The sequence below is a fragment of the Zosterops lateralis genome (genome assembly GCF_965231275.1).
Source record: "Zosterops lateralis genome assembly, chromosome: 4".
Taxonomy (NCBI): domain Eukaryota; kingdom Metazoa; phylum Chordata; class Aves; order Passeriformes; family Zosteropidae; genus Zosterops; species Zosterops lateralis.
The window spans coordinates 60,899,438-60,922,142 of record NC_139765.1 but is presented as its reverse complement, the minus strand read 5'-3'; the positions used below and the strand labels follow the sequence as shown (position 1 = coordinate 60,922,142).

Here is a 22,705-nt window from a genome sequence, read left to right as displayed (position 1 = left end):
ACACACAGGAGCACCTTTCAGCAAGTCACTTCTATATATAAGGAGCATTTGTAGACAGTTCAATACCTCTAAGTTGTAATGTGCTATCTACAATGACATTGAAAGGCTGTGAGAATCAATCACAGGAGAAAACTGAAACCTAAGGCACAGCCACTACACTGAACAGAATGTATGAGTATATTCTTGTTACAGAAATGTGGAATTGATGAGGTTTGTGTTAAATGAGTTAACAGTTCTATAGCCCATTTCAGTGTCATTACATTACTGAAATTTAAGGGTATGTTTAAGCAAACAGACAAAAGGTATCATACCCTTCAAAAAGATCACCCTGCTTTGCTCACTGTAGGATGAGGTTAAAATAGGTCCAATGCTAAGTTTCTCTTCTTCCTTTAAGCAGAAACACTTGGCCTACAAGGCAAAATTTAGTTAGCTGCTCTTCTCCTTGGTTTTTGTTAACTACTCCAATTTACTTAAAGGGGAACAGGATTATTAAGTAGCCAATACCACTGAAACAGAAGACAAGACAAACTAATTTAACTAACAGCTGCACTTATAAGGCCACTAATATTAGTAGCACACAATCTGTGGGAAGTGTGGAAGAAGATCTTGCCTGTTATAGAAAATGAGAAATCAGAAGACCCTGCACTGTCAATTTCTAGAAGTAGAGTAGGCTCAGCTACAGCCCTCAGTCATAATAATGCTTTGAAATGATGATTCCCTCCCATCAATTAGGTCTACACTAGCAATTGCAGGGTCCCAGGAGTGTCTTGAAAGAGTTCTAAGACACACAGAACTCAGTATGTTGAATTTGCACTGTATGATTAATTTTATAGCAGCATGATTTTTTTTCATCCTGTTCATAGCAGTTTCCCCAGTTTGTAATATCCCTGCCCACCAGTTCTAAGAGAAAAACAAAAACAAGTCTAAATGCTTGACTGGTATTCTTTATTCTTTGACCCAAACTACATAATACATATTCTCTGAAGTAGTCCTTCAGTTTTGGAATTCCCTCTCCAGCAGAGGAGTACGTCAACACCCACAGGCAGTGTCCAGCCTAGACTAAGGCAGGCAATGTCAGGCACAGGGAGAAAGGCCCTTAAAATACCAGTTGCCTACAGAGCCCACTTGCATTTTTATGCAATTTTCCAATGCTAGTGAAAATTTAAAGGTGGCATACAGTAGTGTCACACAATTATAGAAAGTGGGTTACTGCAAATCAGTTGCAGATGAAGCAAACCTGCTATGTGCAAGATTCACCAGGAGATACATCATTTAAAGCTCTCAACTCCTCCTGGACTCTCCTAAACACAGCAGAGCATGTGCTCTGATACCAGGCATCAGGCCTTCTGTAAGTTTGGCTAGGCTGTCAACCACAGACCTAGAATACAAGAGTATGTCAAGCTGGGAAGGATCCATCAGGATCATGGAGTCCAACTCCTGGCTACATAAAGGACGCCCCAAGAACCACACCATGTGCCTGAGAGCACTGTCCCAATGCTTCTCAAACTCAGGCTGTGCTGTGACCACTTCCCTGGGGAGTCCATTCTAGTGTTCAACCACTCTGAAAAACTTCCTCCTGATATCCAACCTACACTTCCTCTGCCTCAGCTTCATGCCATTCCCCTTCAAGCTTCATGCCTCAGCTTCAAGCCCTGCCACAGGAGTGAAGCTACCTGTAGATACCTGTACCTTTTATTGTTCCCGCCTAGAGTCAAGGAGTCAATAGCTCACTACTTCCCAGTGATCCACCATCTCCCCTCTGCAAGAGCAATCAGTGCAGTTCAATTTTACTATCTCTGAAGAGGAGACACTCAAGTTCAAAAATCACTGTTAGCTGAGCCCAGACATTGTGGCTCCTGCACAAAATAGAGCCTTTCCTATGACCATGAAGAGATAGGGAAGCAGCAGCGTTTCTCAGAAACAGTTTAAAAATAGGATCTGACAACTGCCCAGCATGCCTTTATAAGCTTATGAGCTTGCTCCAGCATATGTATCCTGGGGTAATGGAGCACAGCTTTGGAGATGAATTTGAAGTAGCGCCACTCTGATAAAAGCAACAGTTTCATTTTATGAAGAGTAGTCTTCTAAATCAGGATATCTGTGACAATGACATTCAGTATTATTTAATAAATCTCTAAGTACAAGACCCATAGTTGTTCTGGATGGAATTTGAGACAGCTTACCCTGGCTCAACAGATAAGACCATACTGCACAATCTATCATCAGCCTGACAAACTGGGCCACAAACACTGTGGCCCAAAATGAAGCAGCACAACCATCGCTTAGCACATACCAGGGAACAGAGCTGGTAAAACACCTCTTAGGCTAGAGATTAAATTACTATCTCAGTATCAGAGCCAGCTGCAGTCTCTTTGAGGGATTGCTTTGTCTGCATTAATAAAGTAGCACCATTCTGTAATCTGGGGAATCACATGACAGTCCTGTGTCATGACTAACCTGCTAAGTAAAGGCAGGAACACAGAAGGAGGGAGTTTAAGCAAAAGAATTGGAAGCTAATGCTTGTTTCCTAGCTACTGCTTCACCTTAAGTTCTTGTGCCCTCCACACCAGTTCTAACACCTCTTACCTGCCACATAAGCTAGTTTTTGACTTATATAGAAATATACTAACTTCTGTTGATAAAATACTAAAAAGGAATAGTAAAAGAAAGCTTCATTAGTTATCAAACTACTGAAGCTTGCTGGAAACAAATCCGTTACTATAACCAGTGATGCTCAATGTCAAAAAGGTACTCAATCTTAGTGCACCTTCTGCTGTCAGACACCACAGAATGGTTTGGGCTGGAAGGCACTTTCGAGATCATCTGGCTCCCAGCCATACCATGGGGCATGGACAGCTCCACTGGACCAGGTTGTTCATGGCCCCATCCAATCTGCCCCTGAGCACATTCAGGAATGGGACATCCACAACTTCCCCAGACAACCTGCTCCCATACCTCACTATCCTCTCTAAGCACTCCTAACATCCAATCTAGATCACTCATCTTTTAGCTTAAACCCATTTCCTATCACTATCTGCCCATCTGTTTAAACACAGGAAGGCTGCAATGAGGTCTCTCCAACCAATTTTCTACATTGAAAAGCCCCAGCTCCCTCAGCCTGTTGAGTATTTCTGTTTTGAGTTTTAACAGACCACACTGAGTAGGACTACAGCAGTCTTCACAAGCTAAACCTTTGAAGAGACATGATATACTGCTGCAGTAAAGCTGCTGCATTTCTACTTTTGAGTAACATCTACTGCATGACCACGCCACATTAGCAAGCTCCCAGATGGAGCAGTCACAATAAGAAGTTTCAATAGGTTATTTTTTTTTATCCAATACTTAATAAGCACAAAAATACAGCAGCTAAGATTTGCTTGGTTTCTGAGCTTACAAGAAACACAAACTCTTGCTTTCTGAAGGACCACCTTCAGCTATACTTTCGGGATGCTAATCTGGCACAGTCCAATTCTCTGAACTGGCCCTATTTTCTTCCTAAGGATCCTCAAAAAGCACCATTGTGGACAAACTACTCAGGAGCCATTCAGTCACTGATTATTTTCATCAAAGAATCGCTATTGACAGCGTTTCAGGGCTAGTGATGTATTATAATCATGTCTGAGCACTACCTCACTTTATTTATTAAAGTAGCTACATGGACCTTCATACTGCTCTCCAAAGCAACCAGTAGCTCATCAGAAAGACTCTGCTTCAAGTAACAAGGTCACGCTGGAAGGAGAAAACAAACCAATGCCCCACTTCACTACCCAAAGGTCATAGCAGTGAACCTGGTACAAATTCCCACTAATTCCAGGATTAGGAGGCCACACAACAGCTTTAAAGTTGCTTTTTTAAGTGAAGAACTCAACGGTTAAGAATTGTAGAACCAGCCAACAACCTATTTTTTGCTAAAACAAATTGTTACCAATTTCAATTTTCCCCAGAAGTTCATTATGAAACAAAGCCTAAAGCAGTGTGCAAAGGAAGTTCTTGTTCTGCTGCTGTTTGAGCATTGAAAAAACCCAGGTGGATAAACTGATCAGCTGTCAGCCAACAGAACTCTTTTACCTCATACAAATAATGCAAATTAATTTGGCTAGTTACTAGTGTGACCCACAGGTAACATTTTTTACAATTAGCTAAAGAACTCATCCTGTAGGAATAATTTTTCATTGAATAGTCCAGCTATTAGATTATCAGCCACTTCTGGACAAAGCAAGCTTATTTCAAGTTTTACCCTGTTCCAACAGAACAAACTTAAATCTAAAATCCTATGAACACTTAACAAGCCTGAAGCTGAGAATAACATTTCACTTAATTTTAAAAGGCTACCAATTCAGTGAATCTGAAATGCTCTTGCTACCCACGACTGAAGGTCAAATTAGCAATGACTTATGACAGTGATTCTAGTTACACCAGCCAAAAGCTGTTAAGAGGTGCCCCTCAAAACTCCCTAAAAACTGCAGCTTTCCTGAGAAAAAACATACCTAACTTCACTAGTAATTAAAACCTGCATATCTCCATTTCCCAGCAGGTGCTTCTGTCTGCTCCTGTTCAAACAGGAATGTTTGTCAAGCCACACAATAAAGAGTCACATTGGAAAACCATTCATTACTATTAGGCTTGTGTTTGATCCATTCTTCACATCTACTTCCCCCATGATCACCTGCAGGAGCAAGAATGAACAGCTGAAAAAACGTTCAGGATCATCTTTCAGCATGAGCACTTCAACTGTCTCAGCTATGACATGACTGCGTAGTGGGATCCATTACACTGTTAGTATCTCTGTCCTTTCTCCCCTAAATACCCTTGAACTCTACTAAGTGCCTTTGTATGGCTAAAGGTAAGCACCAGTGTTTAAGTAACAAGTCTTAGCGAGGGCTCAGACCACACACACATGCACAGACAAGCTATCATGACAAGTCAGAGCCACAAGTCTAACTGCTGGAGAACATCCAGCCCATTGAAGTACCCTCATTAAGGAACAAATTGTAGTTCAGTAGAAATTGTTTGTTTCCCTGGTAAGCTACCATAAATCTAAACTACATGCCATTTTTCACCCAGTCTCTCTCTGCTACAGCTCTTTTCTTTCCTTCGAAATTAAAACAGCTTGCATTGGACTGGCTGTAGGGCAAAGGCTCAAAGAGCTGCACACATTTTGTTTTTACTCATCTCCCGCAGCACAAATAATTCAGAATGTGTAAGACGTTGTTTTGAGACTGCACTTCAACACTGCCGGAGCTACTGCTTCTCTCAAGAAAACTGCTTCCCTGAGAACTGCTAGTAAAAACAACCTTGACACAAACAAGAAATTACTACCAGCTCATTAAAACTTGCCTTCCTTTCTATAGCATCATAAAAGCACAGCCACACCTCCATTCAAGTACTGCTGCAATAAGCTGCAAGTTACACAGGGAACTTTTGAAGTAATCAATTTCTTGGTTTTCAAGCAAAATCTGTTATCAAAGTGAGCCACCTAAAAGGCTGCTTTAAGAATTAAAATTCTAGCCGATTTTCAATATAAACTATTCTATAACATAAGCACTCAAACAATTCTCTAACAGTGAGGCAGGCAATTACTGTTTCATAATTACAGAACACATGCCTAAACTCAACTATTAATAAAATGGTTTTTTTCGCCTCATCTTTTGTTGAAATTAAGGTTCTCCCTTTAACACATCTGCAACAAAGTACTCCCAATGTCACAATGTCAAGTTCCCACATAAATCAGTGCTGTGTTAGAAGAATCACTGTACACTGAAAGCCTCTCTGGAAGCTTCCATTACAAAGGAGTATTTACCATGTGTCATATAATGCCTACACAGGAAGAATCAGTAATCCAGTCATTTTAATGTTTGATCAACAAACCAACTGCCTCCTCCAAACACCATTTCCAGGAAGCTTAAAAAAAAAAAAAAAAAAAAAAAAAAAAAAAAAAAAAAAAGGGGGCACAGCCTCACAATCTAAGACTCAAGAATCTTGCCCTTTATAGTCTGCACAGAAGTCAGTTGGCACAACACTCAACTGACAGCCACCTTCTGACACTCAAAAAAGGGGGGATTACTCTTTTAGAAAACACAGCTTACATTTTAAAACCTAAGCTCAAATGAGAATATAGAGTTTTGAAAGCTTCATACCCTGCCACTAATTACTGTCTTCTCCCTTTCTTTCCTGGTATCCTCTATAAACCTACAAAGGAAAAATGTAGTGCTGTTAGATGCTTCCAATCCTGTTTTCCTACCCCTCCACCCACAATACAGGGATGCCCTGCAGGCTATATATGTGACCAATATGAACTACTTACAGTAGCTCCCAAGTCCCCAGTCAGTTCTTATGTAACTGAACTCCACCTCACCATATTACTTATGTAACGCATATTAAAAAGCATCTATTATACAGGAATCTTCTCTATTAGTCATACACTCTACTTTTATTCCAGTTCTCAAACAGCACATTTGTGAAATAATCAAGCTTTATGCCCTATTGGATTGCTACTGTAAAGGTAAAAAGAAAAAAAATCCTATCTATCCAGGGACAGCGTAAGAACAGAAAAAGTGAAACACTTCTAAATAGAACAAACCAACACCCTTATGTCACCAACAATTTCAACTGTTAATTTGTTCAGTGAGTTAGATGCAGTGGGTAAATTTTCACCCTGGCATCCAAGAACAAGACATGGGAACTAGCACTGAATTGCTTTGAAAATATGAGACTCTCAACCAAACAGTAACAGGAGTTGCATTCCTTGAAGAAAAGAGTTAGGATTGGAAAACATACATTTTTCACTTCCCGTCCAGCAAATACTGAAATAAATAAATAAAAAAAACCCCCAAAAATGTATTTGCCAATCTTCCAGGCCTATCCAGGCCTCTGTAACAAGTTCATTTTCCTATGGGCCTCAAAATAAAACATGGGAAGTCCTCACAATATTCGCAAATCATATTGTTCATTTGCACCAAGTATATCCATCAATTCCCGTGTTAAAGATACAGGCCATCTGCGGCCTGACTTTGGAATACAGTCATCGCTCCACAGAAAGCTGCTCAACTCCTGCAAGAGGACTCAACAACACAGAAAGAACAGCGATCCACTTTTCCTGTTCCAACAGAACTAAGAACAGCTACAGATTTTCCCTCGGCCCCTCCACCCGTACGGCCGGCAGACCAACACTACAACGGCCAAGACCTCCTCGTCAGAAGAACAACTCCGCATAGCCTGTGCGTTTTCCTCAGCGGCTTTAATGAGGTCACTTAGACATCGCTTAAAACGACTGTTCCAGTAAGAACCACCCCACGAGCCCGTGGAACTTAACTTAGCGCAGAGTGCCTTGGCACAGGGCGGGCGGCACTACCGTGAGCGCACCGGCTCCCACGCTCGGGCGGAGCCAGCGGCCGCCCGGGGGAACTTTCCCCGGCGGTGGGTAAAGCCTTGCGCAGAGAAGGGGCGGAATGGAAAGCTTCCCCCAAGAGCAGCTACACCCTGGAGGTGGGTGGAGAGTAAGGAGAGAAGCGAGAACCTTCCTCGGCAGCAGCTACACCCTCGTGCATGCGGCTGATGGGGGAAGGGAACCAGCGCGGGACCGACGACGTTGTGCGGGAGGAGGGGGAGGGAAGCCCGGGCTCTCCCGGGCAGCCGCCGCCGCCTAAGCCAGCTTGGTCCGCAGCCAAACCCCACAGGAATGCAACACGGTCACATGACCTCCGGCGGACGTGCAACTCCCTTCCCTCTCCAGGGACACCCTGCGCCATCTTGTACTGACGCAGTTACAAAGGCAGGCACGAGTTGCTCCCCTCTCGCTCGTTTCCCGCTCCTCTCGGCACAGCCCCGGCACTATTTGGGAAGGAGAAGCCCAGGCCTGGTCCTGCTTTCCTTTTCGCCAGCTCTTCGGGGACACCCTGCCCGCGCAGTCTTCCCTGGCGCTGAGATCATGGCGCCCGTTTTCTCCCTTTGCCTCCCCCGGCAGCTCCCGACCCTGCCCAGCTGCGGCTGCCCCTGCTGCAGGATGATGTCAGCGCCAGCCAATCAGGGCACGCCGGGCCACCCGGGCCTGCCCGGCCATTGGCTGCCGCGCCGCTCCCGCCCCCCTCCTGACTCGGGCTCCGCCGCGGTTCGCTGCGGAGCTGCAGCCAAGGCACAAGTGCGGGGAGGGGAATAGGAGGGGAAGGAAAAAAAAAAAAAAAACCCTACACAAAAAACCGACAACCAAACCCACCAAGACGCCAGCCGCCATTTCGCGCAACAACAGGCAGAACCCGAGCGAGCAGCCCCAGCCAAGCGCCCTAAGGAGAGAGAGAGAGAGAGAAAGAAACAAGAGACACACGCACAGAAGAGTTAGACAGGAAAAAATACCCATAGACTCCGCCATGATGACAAGACGTTTAATCGCCCCCCCTCCTCCCTCAGACTTAATGCCCCATTACAGCCGCCTCCTCTGCGTCCAACCAGCTAGCAGATCCCTTCACCTCGGCTCCCTCCTGCCGCAGCAGCAGCTGTTTAGAGCCCCAAACTCTCTGTGCCCAAGGTGTGGGGGGACGCTAGTCTATGGCGCTGCTGCTAACTGCTTCTCCAGTCACCCGAATGTGGCGGCTCCATCGAGGCAGGGTAAGAGCTGCCAGCCCAGCTTTTATCTGGTGCCCCGAGTTTGCGCACTGAAGGAGGCTCGCTCAGCCCCTGGTGGGCGTCGAACGAAACCCCAGCCGCCGCCTCCCCTCCCTCCATCAGCCGTATCGCTGGAGGGGTTGAAGCCGGGCAGGGGAGGCAGGGCGGCGTACGAGTACAGCGGGAGCTGGGAGCAGAGAGATATGGTGGTAGGAAGAGGGACTCCTTACGAATGGCCGGGGCTGTGTCTGCCTTGAAAGGCTGAGCGAGCTCCTGGCTCTGGCAGCGCCCGCTGCTCTGGAAGGAAGCGCGCCATTCCTGCTCCCCGAGCGTTGTTCCCTAAAGGACAAACGAGGCTCATTCGCTGCTTGTCTCATTCCCTGCAGAGCAGAAATGCCTTCAGCGAGTGCCCTCGCACTCGCTGTAAGGAAACGAGCTTTCTCCCACTTGCCTTTGAGTCCTAAACGCTTCGGGGAAGATTCTCAGCCTCGAGTGTCTTACTGACAATTTCAGTCAAAACCTCCTGAACAGGTCTGCAAAAATTCCCGCTCCTTTCTTGCTCCCCTCTTCCCCGCCCCTCAGGTGGTTCTTCTGCGTGAGATCCGGCGGGTCTGTCCGGCTTTTCGCGCAGTTTAGGCCGAAAATGTGCTATTAGAGATTCACAAAGAACACGTATGCTGACAGCTTCGACGGTCGTGAGGAAGAAGCCGGAGGTTGGGGACGTGAGAGCGGCCGAGAAGGGAGTTTTGGCGTTTATTCCTCCGAGGATGCAGCTCTGACTCAGACACCCCGGCTCCGGCCCGCGCTCGGCCCCACAACAGGCCGGGACGGAGCCCCCGCCCCTCCCGCGCAGGCTGCGGATCGCCCCCGGCGCCAGCCCTCGCTGCCGCCGCCCCTCCTCCGCTGCCCTACTTCCCTCCTCACGGCCCCCCTGCCCAGCCCCTGCCGCAGTCTGCGGCCGCGCCCAGACCCCGGAGCCGTTCGGCGTGTTGCAAAATGGACTCTGAGGGCTCGGCGGGCGCGGGCTGCGCTCCCGGCCCGTAAGCAAAATGGCGGCTGTTTGGCTTCGCCTTGGTAACCCTGCCCCTGTCAGGCGGGGCGGGTGAGCCCCGTGCAGGGGGAGGGAGGGGAGAGCGGACGCCATTTTCCCAGAGAGAGGCAGTGACATAGAAGGGAGCGTAGGAGGCTGGAGGGAGGGAGGCACGGGAGCAGCGGCGGCAGCAGCAGCGGGGTTTGTACACAGGTCCCAGGGCAAAGGCGCCTTTGAGCTGGTCCCTGTAGGGTTCTGCGCACTGAGCTAGGTTTGGGGGGAGGGGGGGTCTCCTCTTTCCCTTTTCTTTCTTTAACTAAAGCCTGCTGAGGGCTGAGTCCTACCCAGGGTAGGGATATCCGCAGTGGGGCTGTTGCATTGTTTTGGTTGGGATAGAGAAGGGGCTCAGCTGAGGGGTCCTGCTGCCTGGCCTGTGACCATTACAGGTGAGTCTTTGGTTATTACCAGCATATTCTGCTGTGGGTGCTTTGGGGGAGGGGGAGGTTGGAAAAAGGGAGTGAAATGCGACGGGAATGTCTCATTGCCTTCGGTGCGAGTGTAACTCCTTCTCACCCTGAAATATGTTTAATTCCTATTTAAGTTGTCTTGAATTTGCTTTTCCTTTTGTGAGGTTTGGTTAAAAAATGGCAGGCTGTCGCTATATCTTATGAATATGGCGGGTTACTGTAACTGGAGGAGCTGAGGAGAATTTTTTGGCAGTTACGCCAGATTTATGCATTATGCTTGGAAAATGAGCCAGAAAGAGCTATTATGTGACAACATAGGCTTCCTTGGGCTGGCGGTTTTCAGAACGGGTTTGTGCGTTATTGGGACTGCGTATCGAGTTTTACGAAGCTGAGGGAAGCTTATTCTTTTCCTCCATCCTGTATATTTTTGCTTTGTGGTACTAAAATGGCTCGTTATAGGCCTAATCTCTTTGCCTTCCACACCCCCGCCTCCCTGCCTGCCTCCCTGCTAATATCTCCGTTTCGTGGTGTAACCTGGACAAACGGAGAGCTGTCCCCGGGAGTTTCTGTGCCAATTTAAAAGGGGATCATTCTCCCCACCCCCTTTCTCGAGGCTGTAAGTAGTTACACTGGTGCACCCCTTTCTTGCTTTAGTTTCTGCAGCCAGTGTTGGCGTTCCCTGGGTGGCATATTTCAGTCTCTTTCCCCAAGCGGTAAATGTTGGTGGGTTAGACCGTATTGCTGCGGACACAGGGGGAGAGAAACAAACGGCTCACTGTGTACTACTAAATAGGGTAGAGAAACATAATATAGCCTGATTATAAAGGTCCTGTATTCCCCCATACTCGGCTATTAGGGAATGTGCGGTGTCTGAAAGCCCTGAGGTCCCTAAAATGGTACATACTACGTGTCGTCAAAAGCAGAAGTTCAGTGCTGCATCTAGATTTAGGAATGTTTTAGTCTGTTTATTTACAGCAGCTTAAAGGAATAATAACGAAGCATTTTTGTTGCTCAGGGTTCAGGTCAGAGAAAAGCAGGAGATATCCGTGCCAGTACTTGCAATGCATGATTAATTGGTTACCATCGCTATACTTTTAAAGTTACTTTTAAAAAAATGTAAAGTAAATTTATTAATTTCCCTCTTTTGTCCTTTAGAGATTCTAAAAATGGCGGCCTCAGGCTGATGTTGTGGTAATCTAATCAGCTCGGGTCCTCCACACCCCATGCAGTGCGTTTGTCTGCAGCATATTAGTGTCTTACTATGTTTAAATGAAAAGGCTGTTCCCTTCAAATAACGTACAAAACATCTCTTGACTTTACTGCGATTTAAAAATGCTGTGTTCCAGCTGATTAATTTTATTGGTTATGTGTGTGAAAGGCAAGTGAACGAGACCACTCTTGTCGGGGAAAAGGGGGGTGGAAACAGGCAACAGACTCAGGCAGCTCCTTCGAGGGGTGTGTATATGGTGCTGTAAGGTAATATGTATGTCAGTTTAGTAAATTGGAAAAGCTCCTGCGTTTGTGGTCGATACTGTACAGCTGCCTGCCGTACTAGCGACATAAAATCAGTAATATTTATCAACGCGAGTCGTGGATTATCATCACTAAGACAGCTGAATTTTTTGTGGAAACACATTTGTGAACGTCATGTTCATCTTCCAGGAAATACCTTCACTGAACATGGGTGTAGTAAATCCATATATGCATAGTTTGAGAATACAAAATGAACTTAAGGGAATAATGCACGCGAGATTATAACCTGTTACTTTATTGAAAGACACGGAGTTTCTTCTGCTGCCATGTAATCTTGGCACTACCTTTTTTTCTTCAATTTATTTTGTGTATTGTTATATAATTTGTCTATGTGATAATACACAGACAAGTACCGAGGGAAGGTGCAGTTCGTAACCTCTAATTTTTTTCCTAAATGAAATATGAACCTTTTAGTATCACCACTATAAATATGTTTGAGTGGGGGGAAGGGAGGTCACAAGGATTCATTATTTGGTAGTTGGTGTAGTGTACTCTGGTACATACTATAGAGGCTGTAAATTGTATGTTTTAAGCAATGATAACAAAAAAATAAATTTTCACCTTTTTTAATGACTGTCTTTAATCTTGTCCTTTAAATTAATGAGATACAAATTCCTGTTCCAGTATAGCATTAGAACCTTCTGGATTTAAGCAATCAAAAGTGAGGTATTGAAGGGGCAAAACTGTCTTCAACCTATGACGAATTTTAATTTGAATACCATTAGAAGCACCAATGTGGGATGTGAGGCATATCTGGAGTTGAACAGTGAGATAGACTTTCAGGGTGCCGTCAGTGCATGCCTTTAGTGTGTTTTGAGGCCAAAGGCTGAGTGATGTTGTTAATTCTTCAATAATGCATGCTCCCATCATCACTATTTATATAATTACAATTTTTTTTCCTGAACCACATCTTCCTCTCTATTTAAAAGCACATGAAAAAAACTTTTAGGAGTATCCGGGCCTTCATGGAAACCTTTTGCCTTTTTCTTTGCTTGCCTTCAGTTGAAAGCTCCTGTTCTCGATGCTTTATGGTCTGCAGCTCTTCGTGGCCTCTGTCATGTTCTCAAGCAGACATCTGATTCACAATTAAAGGAAAATAACTTTGTACACGTTACAAAAAGGGTTTGGGGGAGGATAATGAAATAACCCAAAAAATACTAATTTTCAAATTTTACAGCTCATTTTATGCACTAAGAACCTCTTGGGAATTTAGAGATCTTCCAGAGTTTTCCTGTGTGAGTTTTAATGAGTCAGTTTGTCTTTGTGACTCAGTTTCTCCATTTGTAAAAACAGATTTGTTTTAAGGAGATGAGACTACAAAACAAATTCTACCTTTATTTTTTTAATTCCATTGATGTTTTTATTTATATATTCATAAAGAATATATAAATTCTTGACAAAACACCAAACTAATACAGACTTCTTGAAAGAGGGAATGGTTGAAATCTAAATTTCTTCTTTTTTTAAGGCATGTTTCTGTTCCACAAACATTGTGTTACAAATGTAGTAGTATGGATTGGAGTTACGAAACCATTTATGTATCTCGAAGTTTTTCATAGCTAAAGGAAAAAATTGCTTTATTGTCACTTAGCCTTTTGGGTGAGTGTTTTTGCCCTCTGGGAAATTCCAGAGGAGAAATAATACTGACTCTTTAGACTAAATCTGGGGAAAGTTTCTCTTAGGACTAAATACCTTTTCAGGTTACTTTGAGGTAATTCAGCTCCTGATTTCTCTTTGACAGTTTCAGCATACACAGCTATTAAAGTTCTGTTGGAAAGCAGCAGAAATAGATAAATCAGTGTCAAACTGAAGGCTGAAGTGTTTCTCTGGTTCTGATCTTGGTTTGACTAAGGACAGTCTTAATTTTGCCTGCATGCTAATACTAATTTTAGTAAGGACTATTTGTGGGACTGAGTTAAGGGGTGGTGTATGCAATTGTGGAATGGTGGTATTGTTCTAACTAGATTAATGTAAATGAAGGTTTAATGAAAGTATTTTGCCGTTGTCACGTGAGATTCTAACAAAATTCAGTGGGAGGGATACAGATGGGGGAAGATATAAAATAGAACCCAAGTCAGGCTTCTGCAGGGATCCTAAAGTGGTGTATCTATGTTACTGCCCTCATGACTTCCTTACAAATGAGCATTTGTGAATCTCTCCAAAGCAGATTTTGTTGGACAGTGTTTTTTCAACAGGTACGCTGTTTAGGTGTTTCCACTGTGTAAATAGTTCTGATTTATTGCTGAGAGTGGCACTTAAGGCATCTCTGGGGGGGGGGAAAGTTTCCACAGATGTGGAGTGTGGATTAGGGGAAAAACCCTCAATTCTGTGTTTCCAAATTCTGGGTTATTTAAAATATTAATTGCAGCAGTCTTTTGTCTTTTGAATGATGCAAGATGGATATTTCTATCTACTCTAGTGTTCACATTTTCTTAGTAAACAAAGAGTTGTACCCACAAAACCTAATCACTTTGAGGATCCAAAATTCTACTCATGACCTTCACATTACAGAAAAAAACCTGCTGTAGTTGTGTTCAAAGAACTGCTATTAACCTTTAAGGCATAACAAACAAGTACTTAAAAGAAACCTTTTCAAGGTTTCTTATACTTGCTGAGAGATGTTGAGATTATTTTTATTTCCTCTTGAAAATCTTAATGTATTAATGAAACAGGCAAGATTCAAGCCATGTTGGTTGTTAGAAAATTTTAATAAGGTTATCTGTAAACCTTTGAAGACAGGCAGTTTTATTGCAGAGAGTATATTTTTTGACATGCCTAAGTGGTTTTGTATTTTTGTTTTTCAAAATTAAAATATGGGTAAGAACTACAGTAAATCAGTGTTCATTCAAGTTACGTGTTTCAAAGGTGCATGTGAGGAATATATTATAGTAGCACACAGATTGTACATCCTGTGCAAGTATGTTTGTTACTTTTGCATGTTGTATTATCAGTGCTACCTCTTGTTTTATGTGATAGTTCATACACTGCTTAGGTGGAGATCCAGTGCTGTAAAAACCTAAGTGAGACTTTGAAGGTACCAGCAATTTTGCAAATCAGGCACTTGCTAAAATAATATTGCTCTTAGTTTTAGGGTTTAAAATTGGCCCTTGGATAGTGTGGATACTAAAATTTCATATTGCAGGCTCAGGTTAAGGAAAGCTTTTTTATTTTATTCCCATTTGTAGTTGTGGTTTTTGTATTTTACACCATCATAATCTAGGTAATCATTCACTTTTATATCTTCATCACAAAAGTAAATTGCCATCCAGTTCAAAGACAAGATGATAAGACTAAATTTTAATGACATTATTGTACTTTATATTGCAACTTAAGAGGGAAGCCATATAATCTGTTGTTGGCCCCCTTATCATATAATGGTGTGAGCTGGAAGGGACCTTCAAAACCACTTTGTTCCAACGCCCTTGCCATGGGCAGGGACACCTTCCACAGACCTGGGTGCTCAAAGCCTCATCAGTGTCTGCCCTTGAACTTCCGGGAGAGGGACCTGCCCTGCTCCCCTGGGCAGCCTGTTTCCAGTGCTTCAGCACCCTCACTGTGAAGAATTCCTTCTTACCATCTGATCTAAAGCTCATCCTTTTGTTTAAAATTGTTTCCCCTTCTCCTGTTACTAGCTACTCATGTAAAAAGTCACTCTCCCTTTTTTTTTTTTTAGGCCCCCTCTAGGTACTCAAAGGCTTTGTTGGGGCATTTGGAGCCTTCTCTTCTCTGTTCTCTCAGCCTTTATAGGAGAGGTGCTTAGGCCTCTGGGTTATCTTTGTGACCTCCTCTGCATCTGCTCTAACAGGTCCAGTTCTTTCTTGTGTTTCAGAGCTGGACAAAGAGCTGCAGCTAGGATTTCTCGCGAGCAGAGTAGAGGGGCAGAATCACCTCCCTTGCCCTGCTGCCCAGGCTGCTTTTGATGCAGCCCAGGGCACAGTCGGCTGTCTGGGCTGGGGGTGCTCACTGCCTGGTTGTGTTGTGCTGCATCAGCTCATCAGCCGGCACCTGCAAGGCTCTGTCCTCCTCAGGCCTTTCTGTGCCCAGCCCGTACTCCTGCTTCCCTCACACGGGTGCTGCACCTTGCACTTGGCTGTATTGAACTTCATGAGGTTCACACGAGCCCAGCCTGTCAGGGGCCCTGTGGATGATTTCCCCTCCCTCCAGCGTGTTGGGCAAACCACAGAGCTTCATGGTCTTACAGACGTGCTGAGAGTGTTTAATCCATGCCACCAATCAGGATTTTAAACAGCCATGGTCCCAATACCAGTTTGTGAGGAATCCCACTCGTGACTTGTCTCCACATTGACATCAAGCTTGACAGCTTGCAACTCATCCAGAGTGCAACCATGCAGCCAGTTCCTTATTCACCAAATGGTCCATCCATCAGATTCATGTCTCTCTCCAGTTCAGAGTTAAAGATGTTGTGCAGAACAGTTATTTATCAGTCACATAAACTGATAAAGGTAATAGCCTGTGTTTGCCATTCAAGGATTTAAAGTTCTATGTATGTTGGTAGATTAGGGTCTTTTACCTGCTACCTCAGAGGCGTTCTGAATATTTAAATTTGTTTGGTGTTCATTACTCTTTAACTCTTCTAAATTGATAGGGCTGAAGATACTTTATGACAGTGATGCTCTTAGCTTGCCTTGAGTAGACAGAGGGACCTAACTTCTAATTAGAATGGTTATAATGGGCCTGAGTTGAAAACTGTATCACAAGACAGGTATATTTAAGTCTAGATGGTTAATCCTGCTTTAGCTATTGGTTTGAAGAAAGTTTTCCAATAAGGAGTGGTTTTAGTCAGGTCTGCTCAAACTGAAGACTTGAGAATTACAGCAACTTGTATGTAAGTTTTGAGGAAGGTACAGAGCGATTACATGTCTCCTTTGCTTTCCAAACCCATCATTCTAGAACTGTGAAAGAAACATGAATACTTTATATATAATTCATAAACAATACAGCAGTTATTTTACTGGTGATAAGGGTAAGGTTCTTCCCTTAAATGCCTTACCAAGCAATTCCACTGATTTTTAAAAAAAGTCTGCTTAGGATAGGAGCGTTTGATGCAAATCTTTAATATCTTTAATATTATGAAGGATTTTCATGAATGAGTATGCTGTGGGGTTCTTTTAAATGCTTGTTCTCTGTCTTACTTTCCAGTGGTATCTTTTGTGCTGAAAGACAAAAGCCAAACACTTTTTGTTCCCTTCCGTATGGCAGTAGTAGTGGAAAGTAAAGCTGTTTGTTGAGCTTCCATTGCTGGGAAGAATTTCTTTTTGCTTATTTAAAGATCAGGTATTCTATATCTCTGTTACTACAACTGAAAAACATACTGAAACCTCTGTTGAAAACAGCTGTGGAGTTAAATGCGTGGAATTGAAAATTTTTAACCCAAATAATACAGTTTTGCAAAATAATTGCAATTGAAAATAAATTTGGGTTTGTTTTCTTGAAAGTAGGAAGGATCTTTTGATCTTAAACTTCTGTAGTTTTTTGTATGTCCTTGAACATGAAATAGTCTCTCCATCTGTTCCCTCATTTTTTCTTGCCAGTATCTTCCCCAGGTTCTTGTAAAGAGCATTGAAATACTGCCAGATTGTTAACAAAAGATACAGTCCAGGATGAACTGTAGTTAAAATTACACAGAGGAGTTCTGACTGCCAGAAAGAATTAAAAATTTGTGTTTGAAAGAATGTGACTTTCTGACTTGCTTGTGTTTAGATTCCTAGGCATAAGTGTAGCAGTTAAGTGAACGTCTACAAATTGTTTCACTGAGTAAAAGTAGAAGCACTGTTGAGCTATTTAGGTAAATCAGATGCCATGGATAAAAAAGAGGAGCTAATTTTTGAGATTACATAAATGAAAACGTATCAAAACAAAAATATGCTTAGCTGAAGTCAGACTTGAAATAAGTCAAAAGAATTTACTTCTGTAGTTGGTAGCTAATAATTACAATAGACTCCCAAGTCTTATTAAGCAGCTTAGAAAAAATTAATTAGTTTATTTGGTGTCACGAAGCCCACAAAATGTTTATAGTGTTGAAGGCAATACCAATATCTATTTTTAGCCACGTATTTTTTACCCAAAATCGGTACTTATTGGGAGGAATATTGATGGCTGAATCACCATGAGGTATATACTGTTGTATTTAATAAAAAATAAATAGATGTAGCCCGTAGAGTTGTAGATGTGAATTAGCATATTTTTACACAATGCAGACTGTATGTACTCACAGAAAGCATTTCTATTTTCACATGTTTGTCAAGAATAATAGTGTAAGGTAACAGATCAAATGTTTTCTTCAAGAGTGATTGCTTAGTCACATACAAGCAGTTTATCTAAGTTTAATCAACAGCTTTTTATCATTTTGTGCTAGATTTAGAAATAATCATTTGCAGTAAAATAGCTGATGCCAAAAAAATGACATAAAGCCAAGGTATTTTTACTGGGAAACTGCTTTATTAGTGTTCCTGTCCTTTGAATTTTCCTTTAAAGGCATTTTGCATTTCTCAGTGATAGACTGTAACAGGCTAATGTTAGGAAGCTAATATATACTTCTCCAAGCAATATTGCTATGAAAAAATAATTTTTCTCTTCTTTGTGTGCTGAACTTGTTTTGTATTTTACAGTTCCTTGGCTCTCTAGCTCAAATAATTGATGGGTTTTGAATGGCTAGGCCTTTTTTCAAGTCATTTATTTTCAGAAGTATAGCAGCTGTTTAGTAAACTTAGAGACATCCAAGCAATTGGCAGTTAATTTTCAATCCTGGATGTTGAGTTCTGCAGATAGAAAACCTAAAATCTGTAAGCATGGTGTGCTTTAGTATATCTGCTTACTGCTTCTTTGCTAGATTTCTGTTCAATAAACTAATTCTTATTCTTTCTGTAACTGCTTTTACCTTTATTTCCCTTCTGCCACTCACTCTGTTTCTCTTCCTAGTCCCATATTCTGTCTAACTTCCACTGAGAGAAGAAAAGGAGTGAAGAGAGAGAAGAGGTAAGGGCAAGTCTTCATGTTTTAAGAGACTGGCATAAATATTTGAGGAGGAGACCTTGTTTTCACTCAGGAATAAGCAAGAGCAGCACTGTTGGACCAGAAAGTAAAGGAAAACAGCTTTTGTCCAGTGGAAAGGGGCTTTGGTGTGTAGCAGAGGCTTGGCTAAACTGGCAGAATTGACTCTTGGTTTGTACCTAAAAGCGTGGCCTGGGTTCTGCAGACTGGAGTCTGTGCAGTGCATGTTATGACTGTGTACAGATAGAAACCTTGTTACATGATGGAAGCTCAAGGTTTTTATGCATCTTGGATTTATGAATCCAGGAAGGAGGCAGGGGTTTTTATTTCTGTTTTAGATACTAAACTGACCTATTCATAAAGTTTGTCTGTCATTCCAAACATGACTGTGGTCTTCATTGAATGTAAAATCCTGCGTTTGTCTCAGGATGTTCATAAGCTGAAACAGGTTGCCCAGAAAAGTTGTGGATGTTCTGTCACTGGAAGTGTTGGAGCCCAGGCTGGATGGGGACCCTGAGCAACCTGGTAGCAGAGGTGTCAGCACAGCAGGGATGTTGGGACTGGATGATCTTTCAGGTCCCTTCTAACCCAGGCCATTCTGTGATTCTGTGATACTAAGGCATGCTTATTGGCACTATTTTAAAAGCAAACTTGGAGGAGTCTTACTTTGTAGTTGGTTGTAATAACAGTATTTCTTAAATAAGATGGTCTAATGATTAAGTAGGTTTGTGTCAGTACAACCAATAACTTAATAAACCAGAAATTTGACTTGGAACTTAGTAGCCTTAAGCTCTCTGAAGCTTACTGAAGATCCCAAAGGAGATGGGGCAGCTATGAGCAGTGTCCTGTGAGAAACAGGGAGAGGAAGCATAATGATTTTAGCCATTATCTGTCATGTGTGACTTCAAACCAGCCATAGCAGGTACATTTTTGTGTTTTTGTCTGTCTGACAGGGCGCGTGAGAAGGAGGTAGATGGACGTGAGTACTGACAGTGTGTAGGTGACCCTGAGAAGAGCAGGAGGTTATTGAGGGGTTTATGAGTGAGGCTAGAAGCAGTTAATATTGTGATGAGGGAGAAGATACTGCTGAGAGGGATATAGAGAACATTAAATCCATGGGAATGTTTGAGCACGCACTACAAATACCCAGTTTCTTCTAGAACAAGTTGTTGCTTCTATATGATTTGCAGGAGTTGGTCATTAATAGCTCTCGATTTCTATATTGGAGTTTGCCTACTATGTCTTATTTTTCCTACTCCCCTTTTTTTTTTTGTCTCAGCACAAATTAGAAGTAAACTGCTAACTTACCTGTTAGGTTACCATAGAAAGCAGCAGACAGTAGCTAAGGTCTTGAATTTGGACTTGCAGTTATTTCTAAGCCTGCACAGTTCTTACTGTAATTGCAGTGGTGTAACATCTGGAAGTTGAATATCCATCCTAATCTCTTAAGAAAATCTGTACAGCTATGAAGCATGTTAGGGGAAACAGAGGAAACTTCCTCATATGTAAGATTAGTCATTTATTCATGTATTCTGCTTCTAGGTCTGATTAAAGGCGTGTTACCTTCTGAGAAACAGACAGCAATGAATAAATATTGATTACTTTATACATTTATTTATGGTATGTGTAGATATGCTGTGTATTTTTTCCATATTTGTGTGTTGATACAAGCATTTACATATATACATGTGCACAGTATACTTTGTGTTTAGAAGGATATCTCGAGTGTACCATTAAAATGCCAGTTTCTCTTGCTAATTTTGAAAATAATCTAATTCTTGTTAGACTTGTATGCTCAGAGCAGTAGTAGAAAGTAGCAGTTTAGAAAAGCATGATTTTATTTAATGAAATCATCTTTAAATCTTTTTCCTTTCCTAATTAAAAAGAAAGTTAAAAATTCAAACAAGTCCAACAAACAAACAGAACCCAGCACACACGTCTCCCAAACCAAAACAAGCAAACAAAAAAAATTCCGAAGGGGCAAAATACCTGTAGGTAAGAAAGCCAAGTAGTAAAGCTTAGTTTGTTTGCTTTGTGACAGTTCAGGCCATTAGTTTTCAGTCTGTGTTTGTGAACTCTGACAAACTATTGATAGTTGGGTTTTTAGTTAGGTTTTTCTTGTATAGATTGTGCTGGGCCATAGGTGGTCAACTTTCTTTAGGTCCATTCTTGTGGATTTCTTGCAGTCAAGGGTGGTTCCCATAACCACAGGTTAAAATTATTGGCCTGTAAATCTGAAGGAAAGTATGACAAGAATTGCTTTTGCTCATGATTGCAAAATGTGTGTACACATATGATGTAACTGGAGGGAGGAGGAGAATGTTTAGATTGTATTCTCAGTAAATGCAACTTACCCATAGAAGATGCATGGTGAAGTAATAAAGTGCAATAAAACAGAGTAGTACCTTTTGGCCATCTATTACCTGAGATGACTTTGTATAAACTAGTAACTGACAATAAGATATGCAGGAAGGTAGCAGAGGTCTGAAAGCAGTAAAATAACCTTGGAAATCTTTGCATCTTGCCTGAAAGACTTTATTGATACAGGAAACTGTAATTAGTTTTGTAGTGATCCTTTGTAACTTTGGAGCCATCCTGGACTCACACTGAGTGTGAATTTTCTACTGGGAGCAAATGGTTTTGGTTTGAGTTTAGTGCCGTAGAACACTTTTACGTTCAAATTGGCTTTAAGTTACAACCAGGTTAACATTGTGTGCTGGTTAAACTGAAAGGTCTTGCTTGACTCAAGACTGTCATGCAGATAGTTTGTGTTTTAACACTGAATTCTTTTTATCTGTAAATCTCATAACCCTTCTACTCTCTCTTGTTCCTTGGTCAGTACTTGACTGTTCCAGCAAATTCCATTTGTTGCTTCAAGTTAATTCCCTTAAGATTTGTACACATCTCATGAAAATGAGCCTTACTATGTACTGTATGCATTCTGATACTTAGTACTGCTCCAGGAAATGGTTACTAATTTCTTGCCTGGATTTAAAGGTGTGAGGGAAGGGGTTTACCAGTACTCATAGTTTAGTAAAAGAGAGCCTCTTCTGTGCTTGTGTTCAGGGGAAATAAGCTCTGCGTGAGCATGAGGTGAACTGTCCATTGCTGGTTAAGTTGGGAAACAATGTAACTCTTTAAGTGTTGGGGACTGACAATTATCCTTGGCCATTTCAGTTACTCAATTTACTACACATGGGAAAGTTACCACTTTCACCTTCTATGTATTTTGCAATACATATTGCAAGTTTTTTGAAATTTTCAAATTTTTTTTTATGTTGCTTTTAAGGAAGGATAGTTGTCATATGTAGATAGGCTAGGAGGTTTTGATCAATTTTTCAGCTCTTGTGGATTTTGTGTATGGGTCTTCTGAAAATACAGAGTAGACAGAGTAGAGAGATGGTAATTTGGTTAGCTAATATTTCTGTAGTGGCATTAGTCAGGGACATCAAGATGATGTGGTATGCATCAGTATAAAATCTAAATAATTATTTATCTTAAACCAGCACTGTTGCATCTAATGCAACAGCCTAATTATATTCTATAATTAGAATAAGATTTTTCTCCTTAAACCTCTGTGTTTATGGAGATCCTGGTCATTCTCTTTGTAGAGGCATTCTGTGATGAAATCTCTCAAATATTGAAACATCTAAACCATCTAATTATTTTTTTTTAATCTTGTAATTGTAGCCAGGTAATGGTTGATAACTGCAATTGGCAGAAAAAATTATTGAAGAATTTTACATGTATATTAAAGTAATAAAAACAGTAACAACAAAATTTAGTATTTTTGTAGTACCTAGTGATGTGAGAAACTTGAACTGATTTAGCAATCAGCATACTTAAGTTAGTGTACTCTGTGTATGTGGGAAAATTCTTACATTTGAGGTAGGATATAATTTAATTGTAAGCTTAACTCATGATTCTACTTACATCCCTTTATAAATTAGAAAATAAATGTTACATTTCAAATTGCTTTGAATTCTCTTTGTAACTTCTATAGTAAATGTATTTTTTGTAACTTTTGTATGCTTTTCTGTATTTGTCACAAGACAACAGAATCTGA

General features: G+C 41.8%; 2 protein-coding genes across 12 annotated transcripts in view; one reads left to right on the top strand and one right to left on the bottom strand.

Moving 5' to 3' along the window:
- LOC310908682 (uncharacterized protein) overlaps nt 1–9,642 on the bottom strand; it is a 47,612-nt gene extending 37,970 nt beyond the window's left edge. For 3 of the 9 annotated variants that reach the window (XR_014589934.1, XR_014589935.1, XM_083859988.1), the window contains exons 1-2: nt 8,574–9,642; nt 8,213–8,279 (exon numbers count right to left, since the gene is read on the bottom strand). Coding sequence is in view for 2 of the 9 variants with exons in the window: in XM_083859988.1 (XP_083716114.1) it covers nt 8,213–8,279; nt 8,574–8,718 (212 nt within the window). In the remaining 7 variants the exon portion in view is untranslated. Of the gene's footprint in view, nt 1–7,188; nt 8,280–8,462 lie in introns of those variants that run through there. The other 6 variants (XR_014589937.1, XR_014589931.1, XR_014589932.1 and 3 more) reach the window with 6 other exon arrangements.
- A 112-nt stretch (nt 9,643–9,754) lies between these two features.
- The window catches only part of KMT2E (lysine methyltransferase 2E (inactive)), a 55,878-nt gene continuing 42,927 nt past the window's right edge, over nt 9,755–22,705 (top strand). For 2 of the 3 annotated variants that reach the window (XM_083859987.1, XM_083859985.1), the window contains exon 1: nt 9,755–10,074. The gene's annotated coding sequence lies outside the window, so the exon portion shown is untranslated. Of the gene's footprint in view, nt 10,075–18,567; nt 18,625–22,705 lie in introns of all 3 variants that reach the window. The other variant, XM_083859986.1, reaches the window with a different exon arrangement.